Source organism: Ambystoma mexicanum, chromosome 1p (genome assembly GCF_040938575.1).
Source record: "Ambystoma mexicanum isolate Mex_15411 chromosome 1p, UKY_AmexF1_1, whole genome shotgun sequence".
Classification (NCBI taxonomy): Eukaryota; Metazoa; Chordata; class Amphibia; order Caudata; family Ambystomatidae; genus Ambystoma; species Ambystoma mexicanum.
Window position 1 is genome coordinate 430,153,439 of NC_090921.1, and position 18,269 is coordinate 430,171,707.

General features: G+C 46.0%; 1 protein-coding gene across 1 annotated transcript in view; it reads right to left on the reverse strand.

Annotated features, from left to right (window-relative positions):
- Positions 1-18,269, reverse strand: part of IL12RB1 (interleukin 12 receptor subunit beta 1) — a 448,922-nt gene that overhangs the window by 182,854 nt on the left and 247,799 nt on the right. The window contains exon 6 of the mRNA XM_069649246.1: positions 16,422-16,555. Coding sequence (XP_069505347.1) covers positions 16,422-16,555 — 134 coding nt within the window. The remainder of the gene's footprint in view (positions 1-16,421; positions 16,556-18,269) is intronic.

Consider the following 18,269-nt stretch of genomic DNA (forward strand, 5'->3'; position numbering starts at 1 on the left):
AGAAAACTTGGCTCACTCAGACAAAATTATTTTATGAAATTACAGCCAACTAATATGTCTCACAGTGGATATTTTGAGTTATAGACAGATACGATTGGATGTGAATCATCTTCAAATATTCATTACACAGGGTTTATTCGAAGTTGCTCCTCGGTTTACGTATAATTCACCCTGCTTACTGTTCTTGGCTCACAGTTGAAGCTGCCTTATGACAAGCGATATTGCCGGCCGACTCTGTAAACTCCAACACATTCCGGAATCAGGAAAACATCTGTTTACGCCGCAGGATGTGAACGTGGGCTCCACATACATGTGTATCTATGAGGGTCTAATAAATGATTACGACTCGATTAGGTCAGTTGATTTCTGGAACTTTTGCTTGAATTCTGACTCATTATCACTGCATAAAGCACGTTATCGACTATGGCTAAAAATAGAAAAACAGATAGCCATAGGAGAGTGTTGTAATGTATCTTGGTAGCTGAGGTGATGACATCACTGTTCATGGAATGTGGTGAGGTCAGTGTGAGTGGAGTGTTGGTGTGTTGCTGGATTCTATGCTTGCTATGCTTGGCAATTGAACTACAATAAACCTACTTAATAACTTACCTGCTGGTCCGGGTGTTCATCAGCTTTCAAGTTATTACACTGGCGACGAGGATGGGATCCTGTCGAGGAGGGGACAGTCCAGAACCAGGAAACATTGCCCTCCTGAGAATCCATGTCCCAGTACCAAGCTTTCAGCAGGTTGAGTCCAGAGTTGTTTGATCTGGGCTGTGCAGCTTCTTCAGCAGGCCGGGTGGTGCTGAATAGTGGAGCTTGTCCGGCACATGAGTTGGTGGGCGGTGTACTGGTGAGGCTCTCCACACACAATCTTGCCCACGGCGCTGCCTTGTATACCGGGGGGGCAGCTTAGAGCCAGGTCGGCACACATGTCGGTGTGCAGGACTCTAAGGGCTGTAGCCGTGCTCCGTCGGTGAGGTTCCAGCGCACCCCAGTTTTCTCTTTTCGACTCTGATTGGCGTTCAGAGTAGTATGGTGCTGGCAGCGGAGATGCGGAGAGAAGATGGCTCTGTCCATTAGTGGTGTGTGGAGCACCGCGATTCAAGGAGGTGAGCACCTCACTCTGTGTTGGCTGGAGGCCGGGTGTTCTAGCCAGTATGAGTCGAGATTCCCCAGCGTGTTACCAGATGGTGGATTGCAGGAGATGCGAGCCCTGCGGCGTCCGCAGAGACATTGATGACATAGCAGGTCATCGGGAAAAACTACGCTGCGTACGTTGGTCATTCCCTCGCCTATGGAAGCTGAATAGCAGTCGCATTCGTAGGGGTGTGTCTGAATGCGTAGTGTTCCTCGCGTTGCCTTGGTTGCGACATGCGTTCCATTGTGGGCTGCTGGAACGCAAGGGATGTTTACATTACTCCGCCTGCGATCTGCGCGGGTTATGCTTTGATGCAGTGCGTTCGGTCTGGATGATGAAGCCCCGGCTGTTCCTCATAGGATTTGGCGAAGCTCCGGAGTGCAAGCTCTATAAAGGGGATGCCTGGGATGACACAGACATCTGTTTTTGTGTGCCATGGATCACGAGTTTAACGCTGTAAGGGACAGTGAGAATAAGGATGAATTGCAAAATGAGGACAATTGTCTCATCCGCGTTGGGTGTACGAATCTCTGGTCGAAGAGACCCTTGGATTTGGATGTGTTACATTGCATGTCCGTCGGTGCAGGTACAGTGGAAAAGTTGCCTGTGCCCTGGATCTGGAGTTGTGGTTTAGCGAGGGCCCATGAGCAGTGGATTGTTGGGTCACTGCAGTACTCTGCGAAGAACAGAACGTTTCTGTTCTTGGGGAACGTTTTTCACTAGTGACATTGTTTAGTTAGTTGCCGGCTGTGATGTTGTTGAGTGTCTGCGTGTTGCATGGGCCCGTGTGAGTGAAGTGGATACGCGCGCTGGATGTTTGTATGAGTGTAAGTGGCTATCTGTTAGGGTTGTGATTATTGTATGCAAGTCTCTGGTGAGTGAGAGTTGTTTAGTGTTTTCTTGTTGCATTAATGTGCTGAAAATTGCAATGTATTTTGAGGAACAACAATTTCTTCCAGGTGGACTGAACTTTTAGGATTTGGACTTGTGGGTGGGGGCACTCACATGTTATTATCAGTAGTGATGTCTTGACTAATGTCCTGAAGGCCTAACAAAGTGTTTTTTTTTTTTACAGGGTGGGTTCCACTTGGGTTTGGATGGACTCGTGGGTGGGGGTGCCCGTGGGTTATTGTGAGTTTATCGGGCAGTGATTTCAAACCAAAGGTGCTTTGTGACATTTCTCATCCTATTTGTTCAGTTATGTTATGTCTAATCTCTTGTAGCAGTGAATATGCATATGCAAGACATTGTATCTTTTAGCAGGTATGCATATGGTGTGTGGAGGTGCATTGTGGAGTGTGGAGGAGACTCTATCCTTAGTGTGTGTGTATGTGAGGTGTGCTAATGTTACAGTGTGCTTCTGTTAGGGGTTCCAATAGCAACCTTCAATGGTAGGGCCATATGGTAGGTCCCATGTTGGTGAAGAGTCCTGCTGTTTTGCAGGTGGCTGGACCAGGGGTCCAAGAAGTGTCCATGGAGGGTGTGCTGCATTGTGCAGTAGGCTGGGCCAGGGGCCCATGGTGTTGTTGGGTGCGCTGCTATTGAGCAGTTGGCTGGGCCTGGGGTCCAAGGTACTGGTGGGTGTGCTGCGTTGGCTGGACCAGGGGTCCGTGGTGTTTGTGCTGTGGTGGTACAGTAGTAGGATGGACCAGGGGTCCGTGGTTTTGGTGTGTGCTGGTTCATGGTGTTTAGATTTCCGCAATCCTTTTGAGTTGTGTTCTGGAGCGTTCAAGGTTCTTATGGTGTTGAGGTACCCTTTAGGGGTGCTGTAGTGAACCGGTTCTACGTTATTGTGCTTGTTGTTGCTCTGGATGAGCTGTGTGGTTCGTGCCCAGGGTGGCAGCCCTGGTGTCCTAGGTGGCAGACTAGGACGGAATGATGTTTGTGCACTGAGGGTTAGGAGTGTTAGGTAGTTTATCTATGTGGACGTTGGGTCGTGGCAGGACCTAGGTTCCAAGGGGCAGTTTGGAACAGGTGGAGGTGCTTAGTTTTTTTTGTTTTTGTTCCTCGAAGGTTGTCCAGTTCTGTTCATGGGAGGAGTTAGCCCTTAGTAGATTGTGTTGGGTTCCTCACTGTTTTGTTTATAGAGGGAGGAGTGGAATTGGTGTTGTAGTGGGTGCTGGAGTTGGTGTTGGGTGTTGGTTGACACGGGGTGTCATGTTTCCCAATGTGTTTTGGCACAGTTGTTAGTATTCTTGGGGTGCCATGTAGGTATTATTGGATTCCTATTCTTTTGGTGGAGCACTTTTCCTGTTTCATAGATATTCCCTGGAGTGTTCGGGTTATAGGTATTATCTGGAGGCAGTTTCTTGTCGCCAGTGGAGCTGGTATGTTGGGCATCACGTGCAGGCCACACGTGCTTGTAGGGGCTTTGTCTGGTGCTGGTTTTGTTGTGGAAATTCCTCTTATTTCAACAAAGGAAAGGAGGGAGAAATGTTGTAATGTATCTTGGTAGCTGAGGTGATGACATCACTGTGCATGGAATGTGGTGAGGTCAGTGTGAGTGGAGTGTTGGTGTGTTGCTGGATTCTATGCTTGGCAGTTCAAGGTATGCTGGCTTGGAAAGGACATGCCAATGTTTGTTCCTGGCAATTGAACTACAATAAACCTACTTAATAACTTACCTGCTGGTCCGGGTGTTCATCAGCTTTCAAGTTATTACAGAGTGCCAGCTTGACATGCTTACTTGCACGTTTGGCGATTGTGACTATCATAACATATATATATATATATATATATATATATATATATATATATATATATATATATATATATATATATATATATATATATATACTGAAGTGTTTTAGGTACATTTGGATAGCCTGGTTCTGATACTGTATTTCTGAAGATCAGATAGTATAATACCAATCAATTATGTCTATTTTATATAATAATAAGTTATATGTGTGGTTGAATTTTAATCACTAGTATATTTATATGAATAATCTGTAAAAAGTCTAATGACTAAATAGAATAAATAATTATACAGGGTTTATTAGGAAATATGGAGGTTTTTTGTCTTTCCAATTTTAAATGTGTATACGTTTTCATTGTTATGTGTTTTTATATTTGCATAATGATTGTGGTAATTATTTCTTATTTTAGTAATAATGTTTTCATTGGTTGGTTGCAATTTTTGAGGTTTTTACAGCATCAAATTGTTTTGTCGCTTTTATTGTTATCAGTAAAAATAAAGCAAAATGAATGAGATCAGGTTATGAAATGGTTGTAGGCAGCCGTAGCTGTACCTTCAGCGCTACTTCAATATTCCAAGATGGCACAATGGCATGACACAGTCCAGTGCCTGCCCATTTATGCCCATTTGTACTGAGCATATGCTGGATGATTCCAGCTGTGAGAATTGTCCTCAATTTTAAAGTATCCCATAGCCTACCTGAAGTAGATGTGGGCGCAAGGGCCACAGGGATCACAACACCCTGTCCTAAAGAGACAAATCCAATCCAAGTTTTCATGATATCCACACAAAATGCATTTAGATATAGTGACTGGAGTTAGTTACATTGTCTGGGGCAATCCTGAAAACCTGGTGTAGCACTGCTAGGATTGGATTTGGAGACCTCCTAGCCTAGTATCATTGTACCCTTTTCTTGTCTCTCAGATTCTCCAAGCAGATATTTCCCTTAACTCAAGACTCCCCTTAGACCCAGTACTGCTCCTGTAATCTTGCAACAGGGAGAAGCACTCAATTCCCAGTTAGGGATATTATCCAGGTTTTCTAAGGCTAGGTCTGAGATCCACATAAATGGACTTCGATCAAATTGCTGTGTGATCACCTGCATAAGGACATTTGCACTTCGTACAGTGCATAAGGACATTTGCACTTCGTACAGTAATTGCGAACTGGTGTGAGAACACTTTCTAAAAGTTACTGAACTTGTGCATAGCATGTGAAAGCTTCCTGGCGGTAAAGGGGCTTGGCATCCGTTCACAGCTTCTCTCACCACATCCTTGCTAGTGTTACTAGACAAAACCATAGGTCGGTTTCACACGTTTTAAAGTAAGGCAACCGAGAGGCCTGAATGAATGCAGACAATTCAATATATAAATAGACCAGATGATGCCAATCCAATACTCCAGCCGATCTCCTTCAAAAATGAAAACCTAAAAAGCTTGCATTCAGTGGGAGGCAAGGGGGACACCACGTAGCCATTTACTGGATATGAAAATCTGATATTTTATGTCAAAGCAAGCGTGTTTGCGGAATATTGCATGGTGATGGTTGAATGGTAGAGCCTGTTGATCTGGGGACACTTACTGCTGATGTTATGGCATCTTTCCCTCTGTGGGTATAGAGGCTGCTTTCTTGATACTATGACATGGCACATACATCATGATAATATTTGAATAGTAGTTCATGATTTGTTTGGGGCACTTCATGATCTCTGCTGATTGCTTAAATGATCGTGTTACCACTCTATAAACCTCTGCTGTCTGAGGACTCAGCCTGTAGGAGCAGGGTTACCTAAGGTGCATGCCAGCTGTTTGAATGTGTGTGACCTTTGCAACCGGAGTATTGGGTCTGCAGTGCGTGCCTGACTGGCCCATACGATCTGTTTAACTTTCTATGTTCCCATTGTGAGGAATATCTGGCAAGGGTGTTGAAGCCGTAGCCCTGGATTTTTTCTATTTTTATTAATTAATACAATTATCTGTGTAATTCCATCTCTGAAAGGGAAATCGGCTGAATTTTACCTTTACACGACTTCTTTGAATCATCCTTTTGACACAAAAGCCCTCATTACGAGTTCGGTGGTAACGATGCCGCTATTGGCGGCATGGCTGTCACCGAAATCGCGTCGGGGTCCGGGTCCTCGGAATGAGGACTTACCGGGCCATTCCGAGTTCGGAAGGGCCGGTAATTCCTCCCTCCAAGGACCCGGACACGGTCCTTCCCCATTCCCATTTCAGCCCCCATAGGGCTGAATGTGAATGGGAGAGGGAGCAAACAATGGGCCATTCCGAGATGGCCCGTTGTTTGCTCCCTCTTCCCCTCGCGGGACCCGGTAAGCACGCCTGGTTTTCTGAGGCGTGCTTACCGTGTCCCGCGAGGGGAACTCTTATGCAGCGGTACGGAGTGAACGGCGCTGGCACCTTTTACAGCGCCGTTCACTCCGTACCACCAGGGTCGTAATGAGGCCCAAACTCTTGAAGAAGATTTAATTTGGACCCTGCTGGGAGAGCAGTTCTTTACCGGATCCTCCAGTTATGAGGTGATGTCAAGTGTTCCAAGGCAGAGGTCTGTCCCCTAACCATCCCCAGGGACGGTTAGGGGAGTACCTGCAACTGGAACAAGACCTGCCCACTGCCTGCCACAACAGTACCCAGGAGCTCACTGTGTTGTTGGACCCCTGCAGTTGTGCACCCAAGAACATATCCTTTTAAAGAAAATGGTGCTATTACTTGCCTTACACCACAGCGTTTTGCATCTTGCTATCTTTGCCTATTCTGTGTTCTTTCCACAGGGGTAGGTTCTGTGTAGTGTTTTTCTCGTTAATTATTATTGTACATGATGTGTTTAATTAAAGTATATATATATATATATATATATATATATATATATAGAACCTTGATTGGACATTCTTTTATTTTGGACTGTTATACATTGCTGTATTACATTGCCCTCGGACCAGGTTGCCACACAAGGTTGAAGTGGAAAAATGGAGAAATACCCTTCCCCCATTCTCATTCAAACCATGGCCCAGGACATCAAGACACAAGCAGCCCCCGCAAGAGGAGTTTGACCCATTCACTTCCTCACCAGACGGAAAGGTCCCCTGTGTCCACAGCCCACACGCTCGGGGAGCCTGCCCACTACCACGTCTGGGAACTGCCGACGTCAGCGTAATGGACCAACTCGATTAGACAACAGCCACAAACACCATCATCGTTAGAGATGCCATGACGACATAGCCAACAGACAAAGATCACACGTGCCACCATGCACACTGATCACTCACACACCAACCCACACGAAGAACATGCTCAGTGCTATGACGCAGAGGACCGATAAACCCACAGACATGCATCATTGTTATTTTCCACATAGGCCTCCTACAGCACTGCAGAGATGCAAGACGCCTGAAGAGCTCGTGTAAATATGCTTGCCGATGCTTTCTCGCTACCTATCCCTATGAAGATGCCACTCTATATATCTACTGCTACTTGTGACACTCTGTCGCCCCTCACGACCCCCAAACTATGGATCATGTACCGCCACCTAGAAACTAGGCCAAGGTAGGCCGCAAAGCAAGAGTCCCCAGGCAGAAGCCTCTCAGACGAAAATCTTCCCAGATGAAAATGCAAAGCGCTGATCACGCAGAACGAGCCCCACCGAGAGCTCACAGCCAAGGCCGCAATGTTGCCATTTACATACTGCGAATGCCAATGCCGAACGCTCCTCAGAGCCGAAATACAAATCAAAATGCTCATAATTCTGTTCCAGCCATGGTCTCTCCACACATGACCAAGCAGAGCTGACAAGATGCCAAGCTTACGAGACAGAAAGTCGCCGGGGTTCCACGTCTTGAGACACGATCTGCAACAACCAAGGGATCAGTTGGATACCTACAGCGATGGGAAAGACATGCACACCAGCCACTAGCCAGACCTGTCCATTGTCCGCCATTAACACATAGTTGCACATTGTTGCCAGCACCAAGTACACTGCAAGCTGGGAACAGCGATGGTCCCAGGCTTGGGGGCTCGCAGGTGAACCAATCAGAATACAAGGGTTTCATCACTGACGCCATTCTAGCTAGCCAATCACCAAGTGTCCCCTTGTAGCCAATTTGGTGTAGCAACTTTTAGGGACAGCCCAAGTGTACCACCTGACCCGTTCTTATCCAATAACACTTTCTTCTATAGGTAACCATACTGACCCTACCACTCGGGGAGCCAACCCGAAGTGGCGTTAGGTTTTGGGGCAGTTTTCCCAGGTGACGCAAGTAGCGCATCATACTACAGTAAAAAGGGCCTGCTGGCCCCACTAACGCTGAGAGTCTCTCCGATGCATACGGGCTGAGAGTTATCTCTGCCGTTACTATAATAAACAGCAGTAACTACCTTGCTCTTGTGTGTGCCTCATACTCCTTTTGGGACGTGGGAGGAGTTGGGGCCTTCCCAGCCCCGGAGGTCTGCGGATGGCTCTGCCGGCCCCTGGGAAAACACCCCGACAAGGTGAAAGAGGGATGGCTCGTAACTGTGCCTGTTGTACCTTTATGGTTGTGTAAAGGTGTGAGGGCTGAGTAGGCGTTTTAGCCTCTGCTCATCCTTGCAGTCCTGCATCGCAGAAGTCACACCCATCCACCATCTTATCAGTCATATTTTATGAAAGAGAATTTACTTCTAAGGGGCAGAATGAAAATATGGAAGGAAGGGGGGGTAATGGTTAGGAACCTGTAAGGGGAAGGAATACAATGTAAACAAATTACAAAACAAAAGGCTGCCAAAATACATATTGAGATTATTTGAGTGCCATGTAAAACCATATGTCGTGTTTTTGTCATTGGAAACTGCCTGTTGACATTTTAAAAGTGGAGTTTTCATCACGGTTGGTTTTGACGATTTAAAAAAAAACATATATGTTGGGTGTTTGGGGGGATTGGAGGGTTGGGTGGCAGAGTGAGATAGTGGGGTGGTACAGATGAGGGTTGTGGGGCAACCCCCACATTACAAAAATGACGAAAACAACTGCAGTGGAATCTGAGCATTTAAAAAATGCAAATGTGCAGTTTCACGGCATCTGTGTAAGACATATGACCATTTCCGGCATTTTTTAAATGTACCTATGAGCACCATTTTACTCAGATTTATTTTGTGAAGAACCATTCCTTCCCAAACCGCAGGACATGTATTAAGCTCACTCAAATCTCTGTCATCACTCGCTCACTCTTGGGGTGTGCAAGACATGTGGTTGAACTGGGTGCCATTGCTGGGCGAACTTCTGAGAATCAATTCTGCAAAATGTTTGTTGAAATTCACATCAAATTCCCTCATAGCTCAATTTCCTGACACCAGGAATAAATGTTTCCTGCATGAATCATTTATAATTTTTCAATTTCACATCAATTCTGCTCCTGAAATAGCTGCATAATTGCACAATCTATGCCATTTCGGCCATGACATATGCAAACTTTTGTGTTTCTTGCAGCCTAAATCATAGCAAAACAGCCTAATTTTACACATGGTGGAGTTTTAAATCGGGGCATAAAATCATAGTACAATGCTTTTACTCGATTTACCCGTCCACAGGATTTTCCAGCAGTGACAAGACAGAGGAACAACTGTCTTGCACATCCCAACATGGAGGATGACTAACCAATTGGCTGCGAGCACTAGAGGAAAGGCCATAGCGTGTAGCAGCACGCACATGCGCAGTAGTAGCTAATACAGCAGAGTTTGGAGAGAGTTGCCAGCTACGCGTTATGGTCCATGGGTGAATTACGAGTGCCTGCTCTCCTTGCAGCCTACAACGTTCAGGCACTGATTAGCATGAGGCATCAATTATCAATAGCACGTGCCCAATAGTGAAGATACCGCACGTGGAGCCAGACAGCTCTCCTCCAGAGTACAGTGAGGCGGAGCTAGAGGTAGATCAGGAATTGTCCCTAAGTTTCAAGAGGGTGCTGGGCGACTCGCTGGCCATAGCCAGGTTGCAAAAAGTCCAGCTAATTCAGGAACACAATGAGTCACAAAGAGTCCAGCCAATTCAGAATTCCTACAAAAGAAAATAACAATCTACAAGCCAACAAAACTCCTCAGATCAAGCAATGAAATTCGCCTGGAACCAAAGCCATACGTCAAGAAAAAACGAGAGGGCTCCTCTTTCTCCTGTCTAGCCGCAGAAACCTGGAACAACCACCACAAAGAAATAAGAAACACCAAAGACCACCTAAAATTTAGAAAACTTCTAAAACGTTGGCTCGTCAACACCTCAGAACCAAATTGAAACAACTAAAACAATCAAACAGGAAACACAAAGAACAGATTGACAGAATATATTATGGCACAGACAACACCCAGGACCGAACACCAACACCACCAACAACCTTGCCCACTCAGAAAGGACGTAGGGCACAGGCGTAGCTCGGAAGTAAATCAATCCAAAACCTAGGTTACAGCAAAGACAAACTGGGATAAAAGGGCTAGCAGAATACAAAGATGGAAACACGAAAGTAGCTAACTTAGCATAATGACAAAGAGATGAAAGAGCCATCATGCTGAAACGTAATCACTGAAAGTAAACAACCTTCTCGAAATCATGAAGGAGACACAATAGGAATATGCATCTCTCCTAACAAGGATACTAACCAACGGCAAAAACTACAAAAAACCTCTCCACTCCTCACACACCTCTCACACTCTAACCAAACACAACCATGCCTCTTAAAGCCGCAGCAACCCGGTCGCACTTCACCACACCACAACAACAACCACACCACACAGACCCCCAAACAACAGCACGACTGACTCAGAACCAAGTAACACATCAATATGCTCGTCGAACATTGTTAACCAAACAGAAGCTGCATGCAGTACTTCACAGCTGCCTTGCTCTTTTCCAAAGTGTGTCCTACTAACATGCCTAACCTACCCCCCCTTTGTTACAGATCTGCCAGAGCGCCAAGGGACCACTCCGTTGGTGATAGGGTGTGGTACAAAAAATATCCTTTAACATTAACATTAAGACCTGCAGGTGCTCAAATCCCTCATTATGACAAATAGCATGGCTCTTAAGAAAAGGAAGAGAGAGCTCAGCCCAGGAGAATGGACTTCGGCATCACACCCCAAAGGAAAGGGGGTGTCTAAGACCACCCCATTTTCTAACTCCCGGGTTACCAGATTAGGTGCCTACAACTGCCCCAGGTGGAAGATGACCCATTCAGTAAGCTGAGATCCGCTTTTCTTGGTAAATCGGCACTGCCAGTCCTCTTACTCCCTACCCCAAGAGCAAAAAACACAGGTGACGCCAATGACGGGGAGGCTCCCTCAGAAGATGAGGAGGATGTCGACAGCTATCAAGATGATAGCAGTATGGTGTACCTTCCTAGCGACGGCAAAGCTCCAAAGTTGTCCAAGAACACACCGGAAGCAGGGGATTATATGGGTGACATGTTCGATTCTGACAGCATACGACACCCCAAGTCGACAGAGTGACTACCCTCGCCAGGGGTGGCCCAATACATGGTGCAGCTCATTAGGAAGCCCCACAGATGGAAGTGTGCTTCAAAAAGAGGGCGGAGTGCCGAAGGCCACATTTGACAAGTAAAATTATGAACACCCCAGAATTGGATGTGAAGATGGTCACGTTTGTAACACAAAGGCGACTAAAGATGTCAGACAAGGAGTGGACTGGGCCTGGAAGAATTGCCAGGACAAGGTCCTGGATATAGTCGCACACCTGGCAAAAACTATGGACCTGGCGGAGAGGACCAGGGATACAGTAGAGCCAGTAGATGTGGCTACACAAGCGAGCTGGGTACAGAGGGCGGTATGCCTGCTAGGCAACACGAGCAGCACTCTGTCATCAGAGAGGCAGCGCAGCATGCTGCTTAAAATCATCAGCAAGTGTAGAGATCTGGTGAATTACCAGGCTGGTGAAGCGGCGTAAGGTCTCGAATTTGGGGAGGCTTTTGCTAAGGAAATGTCCCAGTTTGTAGGGACCTCCACTGCGCTGGAAAAGGCGCAGATGTCTATTTGCAAAATATTTCCAGGACGTATTTTTGCAGGGACCAGTCGGTATAGGGGCCGATGACAAGTCGCTTTAACTTCACGAGGAGGCCCCAAGGCCCCAATACTGGGAAAGCCGGCAACAGGACACCTTCTTCCTGTCCAGAGGGAGAGGACCCTGTGGGTGGAGAGGTCGTGGCAGATACATATAACAGAGCGCCAGCAGTTGTAAGTGCGCAGGGCGAGAGCTATCACAAAGTGGGGGAAGGACGCGGTTGTGTTTAAGCTAATGGCAGGAGCTATCAAACAATGCTTGGGTCTTGCAGACCATGATGGGCTTCAAGCTAGAGTTAGTGCCCCCCCCCAACAAGACAGGTTGACAGTGAAGCTCTGAATGACGAAGGAAGAGGGAGTCCTCCTAGACAGGGAACTAAGTGACCTGGAAGCAAAAGGGGCGATAGAGAAATGCGTAGGTGAGCAAACAGGGTTCTACAGCAACATGTTCCTGGTACACAGGAAAGGAAAAGTGAAGGATCTGAACAGATGATGGTTTATCAGCACTTCAGGATGGAGGGCATACACCTCCTCAGAGACATCCTGCACAAAGCAGACTGGCTGGTGAGGCTAGACTTGAAAAATGCATATCTCACCATGCCAGTCGCGCCACAGTGCAGGAATTTCCTCAGGTTTCTGTGGAAGGACCAGAGCTGGCGTGTCACTTGTCTACCATTCGAAATTGCGTCAGCCCCCTGAGCATTTACCAAAGTCATGCGGCCAGTGGCGGAAGCCATCATGGTCAGAGAGATCAGGCTCATTGTCTACCAGGATAACATTCTGATCCTAGCGCTGGACAGATCGGCCTTGGGAGTGCAGGTTTAGTGTGTTTGTTCTCTACTGACTTCATTGGATTTCCTATTGACCAGGGAGAAGTCAGAGTTAGTGCCGAGACAGAGAATGGAGTTCTTGGGGTTCATAATAGACACCAGGAAGGCCACGCTAGAGCTGCCCTTGCAGAAGATGAGAACAATAAAGAAGGAATTAGGAACTAAAGGCGGCACTTCAGAAGATCCATATTTCGCTTCAGAGTCTAGCCATCATAGTGGGTCTTTTAGCGTTGTTGTTTCCGGCAATCTTCCCCAGGCCCCTTCATTACAGGGCCCTGCAAAGACTCAAGATCAGACACTTGCAGAGAGGGGTCTGGTACCGTCAGATGGTGCCACTAGATGAAGTCGGGAGAGTAGAGCTTGAATGGTGGTTGCAGAATATGAAAGCCTGGAACATCAGGGCCATATTCTGAGACATGCAAGAGTTGGTGATAGAATCAGATGCCAGCAGAACAGGCTGAGCCATAAGGTGCGGAAGTTTGCAGACAGGGGGAAAGTGGTCCCGGTAAGAGTTGCAGGTATACATAAACTGTTTGGAGTTTTGGTGGGCTTGTTTGCAGTAAAAGCATTCATCAAAGAAAGAGTAAACTGTTGCATTCTGTTGAAGATGACCACCATCTCAGCATTAAGGTACATAAACAACTTGCAGGGAAAGCGATTGTAAAATGCTAGTGAGCTGGAGAAAACTTCTGGCATTACTGCCTAGAGATGAGGATAGTGATAACAGCAGACTACCTTCGAGGGAAGCAGAACATAATCACGGATTGCAACTCCGGGTATCTGGAGGACACAAGTGACTGAAGGTTGCACAGGCCAGTGTTCTTACAATTGCAGGAGCTCTGGGGACAAGTAGACACAGACCTTTTCGTCTCCAGGTTGAACACGCAGATGAGCAGGTATTTCAGCTGGATGCTAGATCTGGGGGTGTTAAGGACGGATGCGTTTGTCCACGACTGGCCGGGGGCACTGCACTATGCATTTCTCCCAATCATCAGGCAGATGAGGACCCTGGCGTAAGTGCTCAGGGAGCAAGCAGTGTTGGTTATAGATTGGCCACTGTGGAAGTCACAAGCGTGGTTTCCGATTCTGCTGGAACCTTCCTTGGATTTTCCAAGAGTGATTCCATCTCTTTGTGTAATATTTATTTATATAGGTATTTTGTGGAGTGCGGCTGTCACCTGCTGGCCACTTTAAGGTGCTTGTCGCCCCGTGGATCATGTCATAGTAGAAAGTTCAGCTAATTGCTAAATCATCCTGATTGCCTCATCTGCCACAGTTTAATAGGAAAGAAGAAACGAGCAGCGGTGTGTATTCTGATTGGTAGGACGAAGTCCCTTTTGGCAGGGGGGAAGAGGGTCGACCCTAGTGGGCTACCATGGGGCACATGTTATGCTTTTGTTCACTTGCCTGCAAAGATTAGGGGGTTTACAAAAAGCAACATGAATTACTGGGAAATGACGTAACATGGTATAACACAGAATAACAAGCAAGTATAATAAATAGTCATTATGTTCAAAAACATCTATAACATGCTGAATGTCAATGCCACACAAAGACTACAAACAAGTCACATTGTAGCACAATTTCTTTTGTTCTGTGTCTTAACGTACGGTAATAAAACCTAGCGAGTTTCATTAGACTCACTTGACATTGTATGCGTGTACTTGTGGTCTTCTAGTTGTGAAGTGGAAACAGCTGCTATCATATTTGTGTTCATCAACATGCTTCTAAAAGGATTGTTAAAGTATTGACACGTTGGTCTATCATATGATTTATTTATTTTGCATGTTACTTCTATAAAACTGTTTAGTTCTTGAAAGTTGAACACTCGCAAATAATTGTACCTTGCTGTACAGCTACAGCCAAGAAGAATTGTGGCCAAACGCCAATATTGCAGACTGGGTTCCAATTCGAGCTTCACACCTTTATCAAAGTGTTTGATTCTGGGCAACGTGTGTAACCTTATTGTGCTTTACTTTTTCAAGATTGTGCACCCCCAGAAGGAAATTAGCTCTCAGTGTATGCTATTGCACAGTTATTCATGTTTTAATATATCTTAATTGTGCTCCATAAATAATAAACATATTGGCCATTCCAGTATTGCACAACAGAAAGGTATTTGTCTCTTGACACTCTAATGACAATACCAGTTGAAAACCATCAGCCCTCTTACTAAAAACAGACACACATGATGTGTGCACTGTTTAATTGCAGCTTTGCTTTAAAGGTTATGTATGCTTACAGTAAGGTCATATGTACTGCTCTTTGTTGTTTACCCTTATTGGATACTGGCCTTACTCTTTTTGGCTTCTTTCTTCTGTGCCATCCTAATAAAGACTATTGATTGAAGGAAGATGCGAGGGCTCACTGTCTATTGATGCGGGCATTACGGTAGACACAGGGCCTACTTTCTATAAATAATGGACTGAAATATCAGTGACACTAAGGCACGTGGCATAGTCCACAGATGGTAGGTATTGCACACTGATGCTCACGTCATCAACCATGAAGCGATGCAAGGCTTATCCAGTCACCGTTGAAAACCTTTACCTGTAGGTCTGTGCTAAGCCTGTGCTAAGTCCACTGACATGTTGCCAGCGGGATTTCTAATGCTCTATACCCCTAGCACATTGTGGTGCACAGGCAGCTCAACGGTCATACATAGCAGACCTTGTTGCAGTGTTGGAGCATACAGAATGCACTGTTATCTCGTAATACACTTGTGCCCATCTCATTAGTATCCTTTGCTATAATGCCCGGAGCACCAAACTGGAATGTTACTGTCTGCCATTTCACTAGGCAAGGGCCTTGGCTGGTTAAGGAGTCGGCCTGCACAGCTTCTTTTTCCACTCCCCGGCTCGACTTCATACGCCCGCCCAACCGAGATAGAAGGATCACTCTTCTCTTGGGCACTGACATGACATTGTGAAGGTGGGGCAATCTTTGCAATATGGGATTGCAATGCATGTTACTAGCCAGGCATAAAAAGTCACTTGCCCCGTGTATTCTCCATATACACACAGCACATCATGTCATGACTCCCCAAAGGCTAGTAGGAAGTGTACATGTTGAGGCCTGATTTAATAGTGTGCCCTGGGCATCACATTACCTATAAACCTACCCTGGCCATTATTTATGCCCACCAGTTGGGAAGTGTACCCGCTCGTACTGTCTAAAAAGCACCAGTTCACTCAACACCCAATACAATGGGAATGTGCAGGAGCCTACAGGACTATCAGTTGGCATTAAAGGACAGCATGTGGACGATTGATGCGAAGAAGGATAGAAAAAAGCAGGAAAGATGCAAATAAAAGGAAGAAAATCAAGGAGACAAGTTGCACACAATTATGAATTGGGGGCAAAGGAAAACATGAAGGAAGCAGAGATGGAGGTAGGAAGGATGAAGAACAAAGAAAACGAAGGGGGGACATTGGAGCAGAAAGAACAGAGGACAGAGCGGACGAGGAAATTGTGATGGTGAAAATGGGAGAGTTTAAATGAAAGCGTATTACAATAAGTTGCAGGGTTGGGCCTAAAAAGCTTGTGATTAGTCCAGAAGAATGAGAGGCCAGCTGGATGTGAAGAGGGAGAGGGTGAGAGAAAGAAGGTGGGGATTAGAGGAGGACTTCTGTGCAAATGTAGACTTATACTGAGGGTGGGGTGAATCAATGGCAGGGTCTGATTTTCATATAATCACAGTTTACCTCTGTCCAGTTAAGGGTGGCTTCTGACTTGTATCGCACTTCTTTTAAAAACCGATGCTTTTGACGCTTCCATGCCATCACAAATCTCCCGTTGGCTTTTGAGAACGTCTTGACAGCTGGAGGGTCGTGTTTTACTGAAATGGAAAAAGTGCAACAGACAGAGTTATCCCCGTGCATGCTTAGTGTTCATGAAGAGTGGCTACTCTGGAAGCGTGATGCTGGGCTACTCTGTGCAGTTCTAGTAGAATGGCAACATTGACTCAGATGTGCAAGTATCAGAGGCAAGGATGTCTTCCACCCAGGAGTTCCGAGTGGCAGCCGACAAGAGCAAAAGCAAAGCTCAAGACGGCAGGGACAGGCCCGGACTAGCCTGTAGGGCAATAGGGCAATGCCTGAACCAAAAACGCAAAATCCTAGTGTGGGACAATTTTGTTGGTCAAAGCTAGCCACTTTTTTGGCCAATGTGGGCCAGTTTGATGGGTTGCTTCACTATGCGGTGAGTAGTTTTGACCAGTGTTACTGGATACATTTTCTTTAAATTGAACAATGTGCATCAACAAGTTTGCCCGTCTGGAAATAAGGGTGCCAGTATACTCGCTGGTACCCTTGTTTTCGGACTTGCCTGCCGGAGCCGCTGTGCCACACAGGTCTGACCCTGGGCACAGTGGTCATGGCAGGCAAAGCTGTGAAGGAAGCACCAGCACCTATGGGACTCTATGGGAATGAGGTTTAACAAAATTACGGGCGCCTGACATACCGGCCGCTGGCCCAAGGCAAGTTTATGCCCCAGTCTGACCGTGGGCAAGGATGTCCCATGATCCCACCGTTGCTGATTCCGACCTGTGTAACATGTCATGTTATGTATGGGGTTGTGCTCTAAGATGCTGTTTTCTATGGCAGGTTGGGCTTCTTTTTTTTGACGGACCAGGTCCAGCCAGCCCTACAGATAAGGGATATGTCAGCCACTTTTGCTCCCAAAAAATAAAAGTAGGGAGTAAAAATACTCCAAACGAAAACAGGAAACAGATATATGGGAGCCTGTCCACTGCTTTCATCCACACATCCACAGGGATATTGTTGGACCAGTAATACACCTACTGGCAAAGGAAGAAGCTTTGCTAGTATTGCTGCCCGATCTGAAGAGGTACACATGTATCTTTTAATCTGTATGAATAACTTTAGTGCACATAAACATTTATTAAAAACCATATCTGGTTTACAGTTAATACATGTTTTTACTTGCTTATTAAATGCTCCCATTGGGAATGGAACACACCTTTTTTCCCCCTGCTTTAATAAAATAGCAAGTAAAATAGTCTCACATCAATGTGTTATCTGTGCACTGTGTACGGTTGTTTCTTTTATTAAGGGGAAATTCTAATATTGTGTGCAGAAGAGGTTTCAGAGGACAAGCTGATCTGAAGGACCTGAGGACATCCCACGGCTTTAAGTGGGCTGAGGCTAGCCAGGAAAGAGCACCGGACATTTTAGAAAATGACCCATGAGACGGGCACCCACAGGCTCACTGTGTCCCCACAAATATTTTTATCGGCCACATAACAGGATGTTTGCACGCTAGATCGAGCGATTAACAAGCTGTGTATTGAATACGTGAAGGAAAACAAGAAGCTGCACGACAGTCAATGCCTCATTCCCCAGAGCCAGAATTTCCAAAACGACAATATATGACACATGATTTGCAGACATTTTGTATTAGGGTGTTATTACAAATGAAATGAGCAGCAGTAGCAGTGTGGAGATGGGTTGCAGGTTTCAATCACTTACACAGACATTGTTCTGAAACATAAAACGTTTGAGGTCATTCTTATGTCACCAAAAGTCTCTTTG